Source organism: Juglans regia, unplaced genomic scaffold, assembly GCF_001411555.2.
Source record: "Juglans regia cultivar Chandler unplaced genomic scaffold, Walnut 2.0 Scaffold_32, whole genome shotgun sequence".
Lineage (NCBI taxonomy): Eukaryota > Viridiplantae > Streptophyta > Magnoliopsida > Fagales > Juglandaceae > Juglans > Juglans regia.
This window is the reverse complement of record NW_023358010.1, coordinates 1-5,434: the sequence shown is the minus strand read 5'-3', so window position 1 is coordinate 5,434 and position 5,434 is coordinate 1. Positions and strand designations below refer to the sequence as shown.

General features: G+C 32.4%; 1 protein-coding gene across 1 annotated transcript; it reads left to right on the top strand.

Moving 5' to 3' along the window:
• Nucleotides 1-1,603: 1,603 nt before the first annotated feature.
• On the top strand, nt 1,604-2,885 carry LOC118345630 (metalloendoproteinase 3-MMP-like). Its single transcript, XM_035687010.1, has one exon. The coding sequence runs from the start codon at nt 1,681-1,683 to the stop codon at nt 2,629-2,631; it is 951 nt and encodes a 316-aa protein (XP_035542903.1). The 5' UTR covers nt 1,604-1,680; the 3' UTR covers nt 2,632-2,885.
• The last annotated feature ends 2,549 nt before the right edge of the window (nt 2,886-5,434 follow it).

The window sequence follows — 5,434 nt, the reverse complement described above, 5'->3', positions numbered from 1 at the left end:
GATCGTCATTCTAAATTCTTTGGATTTTTGTTGTCCTAATTCCTTCTATATATCTCCAGTATACCTACATGAATAAGTTGCATTTCACATGTGATTAATTAAATGTTATAACAGTTTTTGTGATCATTTGACTTCTGAAGAGGGAAACAAATCTTAATTAGAAGCCATGAGTACTACTAATTAAGATAATTGAAATGAAGCAATTAATTAAGCTGCTGATCAATGTTGCAAATTAAAATTAGGCTGTTGCATTGTTGCATTTTCAGATTTCTCGATGGATTGAATATATATATATATAAGAGTCGTGCATGCTAACACCACCGACAAATTCTATCGAGAAGGTTAAATGCTTTTAATTTGTTTTTTCATATATTTTTTTATATCTTTAAATATTTTTTTTAAAAAAATCAAGAGTATCATTAAAAAAAATTTACTTAATCACTAAATAAAAAAAATAAAGTATGGTAGAGACTTTCGGGACCTAATCTCGGTGAGTTTAACATTATTTTTTCTTAAGCAAATTAATCGGTCCTTGCAAGTTTTTTTTTTTTTTTTTATCAATATCGGTCCTTGCAAGTTGCAAGTACCTAACTAGCACGATGCGGTACTTTGCCCCTTTTTTCCTTGGGCGCGCAATATAATAGACCGGCACTAATCAATGAATTATAAGTCAACGCAAATACTTATAAACTCGGAAGATTAGGATACGTTGTTTTCAATTCTAATTTCTAGCTAATATATATAGAAATTCTATATGAAAATCTTACACCTCACACTTCTACCTGATCAACATGGGATTTATTATTTTTAATTGTTTTATCTTAATGCTTATAAGTACTATAAATATAAAAAAAATTTCATAAAAATAAATTCACAAACTTACATAATTTCATATAATATATATATATATATATATATATATATATATATATACAACTACATCAAACTATATCAGTTTATGAATTTATTTTTTATGAGATTTTTTTGTTGCTACATATTTCTCATATTAGTTTATCAAATTATGGATAATATTTTCTAGTCCAACTATTATTTCTAATTTTACTTTTTTTTTTAAAAAAAAAAAAATAGTTGATTCTTAATTTATTTTCTAGTTTGTAAAAACATATTATATATGTCTACATACACATGCAAATTAATGTTAATAGATGAGATTCGATCTTAAACTTATTTTAGAAGCCGATTATGCATTTGTGATACGTACGTGTCGTCATTTGATTAATGTTGATTTGAGAATTAATTCCGACGTGGCGCGCTGCCAGTTTTCCACCCATAAAGAAAATGTTTTGTTGCGAATGTGAAGGCCGGAAAGTCAATATATATAGGCAGAAAGAGTATGCATGGCTGCCCAACTGCATGACTTGGGTCTTACCTCAATTCCTCTCATTCATAAACCTTGACGTCCTAAAGTTGCTTCTTGGTCCAAAATAAATGGAATATTTTACTTGGTCCAAATTATTAACGTATACGTCATGTTCAATTGACTAATATGCCCACGAAAAATGGGTCTGCTTTCACAATTCAGATCACATGCAAGATCCCGCCACATATAACATGCTAGACACGGTTATTAACAGTCTATAAATAGCATCCAATCCATGAGCCTTCTGCAACATCCATCCCTACACCTTAATTGCTTGATTTCACCATTTAGTAGTACTCATGGCTGCTAAAAGATCTCCCCTCTTCTCCTTGATCACTCTCGGCCTGATCCTCCTTGCCCTCATTCCTCTCCTTTCTCATGCAACAACTCCACCTCACTCTTCTGACCAAAAAACATCACCCTTTGGATTTCTCAAGCATCTTCAGGGATGCCACAAGGGTGAGAAGCTCCAAGGTATCCATGACCTCAAAAGGTATCTTGAAAACTTTGGTTATTATCACAAAACCAAAATCAACACCGATGCCAATGATGATGATTTTGATGAACTCTTAGAATCTGCCGTCAAAACATACCAGCAAAATTATCATCTAAAGGCCACTGGGACTTTGGATGCTGAAACGGTATCAAAGATGATGATGCCTCGTTGTGGCGTAGCAGATATCATCAATGGTACAAACTCGATGCAATCGGGCAAGAAGAAGCATCACCATCGCAAGGGCTCATTCCATACCGTCTCCCATTATAGTTTCATGTCTCCAAGTGCTCCAAAGTGGCCATCCTCAAAGTATCATCTCACGTACGGGTTTCTCCCAGGAACCCCAACTGAAGCCATGAGTCCTGTAGCACAAGCATTCCGAACATGGGCAGGAAACACCCACTTCACCTTCTCACAGGCTCAAGCCCTGTCAAACGCAGATATCACTATTGGTTTTGGAAGAAGGGATCATGGAGATAGGTTTCCTTTCGATGGAACTGGTGGAACCCTTGCTCATGCATTTGCGCCAACAAATGGAAGATTCCATTATGATGCAGATGAGCCCTGGAGTGTGGGTGCTACTCCGGGTGCATATGACTTGGAGACAGTTGCTTTGCATGAAATTGGGCACCTTCTTGGACTCGGGCATAGCTCAGTTCAAGGAGCAATCATGGAACCCAGTATCTCTCAAGGAGTGACTAAAGGCTTGCATGCAGATGATATTGCAGGAATCAAAGCCTTATATAATGTTTGAGAAATGTCTAAGAATTTAATGGGAGTAGATTATTATAGACTAAAGCATTTGTTGCTTGTAAAATAAACCGTGGCGATGATCGAAGTAGGCAATATTGTTTTGGCAAGAAGAGGGATATAGTTTAATAAATTAGCTGTTAAGATTTATGTCTTAAAGCATTAGATTGAATTTTCACTTTATTAATAAAGTCGAATTTAGATAATCGTGAATATCTTGTTAATTTGGGCAATTATAACTCCTGAGATGAATTGATGTGCTCAGTTATAACGTATGCTAATAATTAGGTGCATTTTATTTTCTTACTTGCATGATGGTTTAGATGAAAATTAATGAGTTGGCATGGTTGAGGACAATTGTCAAATTTTCATGGATCTTGCCTCATGAGTACGCCTTGTTATAGATTTTCGGGTGATAGAAAGGCTACTAAATGCTCATTTTCCATAAAAATAAAAAATCAGAGCACCAGTACCTTTGAGGTTAAGGATGCCTTTGAGCCTGTGATGATCAACTCCCTTTTGATATCCCAAAAACTTGTGAACTAAAAAGGGTGATGTTTTTTTTTTTTTTTAGTTGTGTGAGGATTGAGATCATGAGGCCGCCGAGGACGAGACTTTAAGGAGAAATGGGAAATTAGATGCTAGAAATATTCTGAAATGCCTAGAATTTAAGGAGATGCAAGGAAACAAAATAATTAAACTGGAAAACTAATAATGAGAAACACAAAATAATAAGTTAATAACAAATCTAAAAGGAAAAAAAAAGGATTAAAAGAAATTGTAGCATAAGATTTTTAACAGTGCACTAATATTTTTCCGTCTCCTCCTTGATCAGTCTCCTCTTCCTTGGCCTCACTGATCCCCTTCCTTCTCATGCAAGAACTCCACTTGACTCGGATGACCAAATTAAAAATCATCGATGGGCCGGACAATGTGGCGTGTAATTCGAAAGTTGATGTCGGCCCGTTTGAATAATTTCCCAGCCTTTATGAAATAAAGCCTTTGAATGTGACGCACTACTAATCTATTACTATAGATAAAAGCGGAATCATATAATTCCGACATGACATTTTATCTAAAAAAGTAGGCATTCTATCCATTAAATTTGAAGTATTATGTTTATGAAGGCTAAACATTTTAAAAACAATATTTCATTTTGAACTATTGTAACTTTTTATAAGTTTCATTTATTTTTTTTATATATAAAGATATAAATCGATTCAAGATTCCACTTAAAAGCACTAATTTAACATTTATTTTGTTTTGTATTTTAAGTGGAGTCATATGACTCTAATGTGACATTCTACCCATAAAAGTAAAATATTAGTCTCATTTTCCTTAAATTACCTAATTGAAACAAAATATGAATCTAAACCATAAATTATTCATATTTAAATCTAAACCAACATCTTAATTACCCATTTAAAATATTAGTCCCATTTTCCATAAATTACCTAATTGAAATAATATGAATCTAAACCATAAATTTGCCTAATTTAAATCTAAGCTAACTACTTAATTACATAATATTAATTCTAAACCCAAATATAATATTAGTCTCATTTTCCATAAATTACCTAATTGAAATAAAATATGAATCTAAATCATAAATTATTCATATTTAAATCTAAACCAACTACTTAATTACCTATTAATTCCAAACCCAAATAAAATATTAGTCTCATTTTCCTACTAACTATAATCTGACTCAATTGTATGCTAAATCACATACAAATCGTGATGGTGTTTGGACTAGTCCTGAAACATAAACAAATTATGTAAGTTTAAATTTTTTATTTGTATTGTCTAATAATATTTTTGTTATTTATACTATCTCTAATCTTTTTTGTATAGGATAAGATGGTATCACTTAAAAAAACTGTTGCGGCTCCATCTGATGAATCATCTGTTAACGATGTTCAGATCTTTTCTCAAGTTCTTGGACCACGTTCTGGATATTTAAGGAACTTAGTACATTGTGTGAAGTCTTTCTTAATATCATCATCATCTCCTCAAGTCAAATCGAATAACAACTCTCGAAAATTAGAGGAAGCAATTCTCAAGATAGAACATTTGAGGTTTACGCAGAGAGAGTTGCAGACTCAATTAGATCATACAGTGGATTTAGAGGTGAGATTAGAACAAAACATGCAGAAGAAGATGGAGATTCAATCCCAAAAAATGCCCGAATAATGGCAATTAATGATATCCCAAAATACTATGCCACCACAATCCTAGAACTTATTTTCTTTACTTGTCTTTTTATTATTTAGACTTACAAATGTGATGTTTTAATTACAATATTTAATATTAGTTTCATATTTTGAATTAAGAATTATGTATCATGAGTACCGTTCGAACGTAAAATACCCAAATCGAATGATAAATTGAAATTTATTAACCTTTGAATGCATTTTAACTTTAGTTTGAACTAGCAACCAAAACCATTCGAATGACTTGAGAACAATCAATTCTGATCGAATATATAAATTTTTCATTCGAATTGACTGCACGTTTGAACATTCGAATAAATAATATTTTTTCGAACACATTTGTCATTATTTGAATTTACCATATATCGTTCGAACACGAACATTGAACCACCTATTTGAAGAGATGTTTTCAATTCGAACGTATATGAATCGTGTTCGATCAGATTAATTTTGTTCAAATATAAATGTATCTGTTCGAACAGAAATAAACTATTCGAACACTTTGTCCATTCGAACATGATCAAATAAATTCAGTCGTTTGAATCAAATTTCGATAGGGTTCGAACATATGCGTTTGTGACACATGTTGGCATC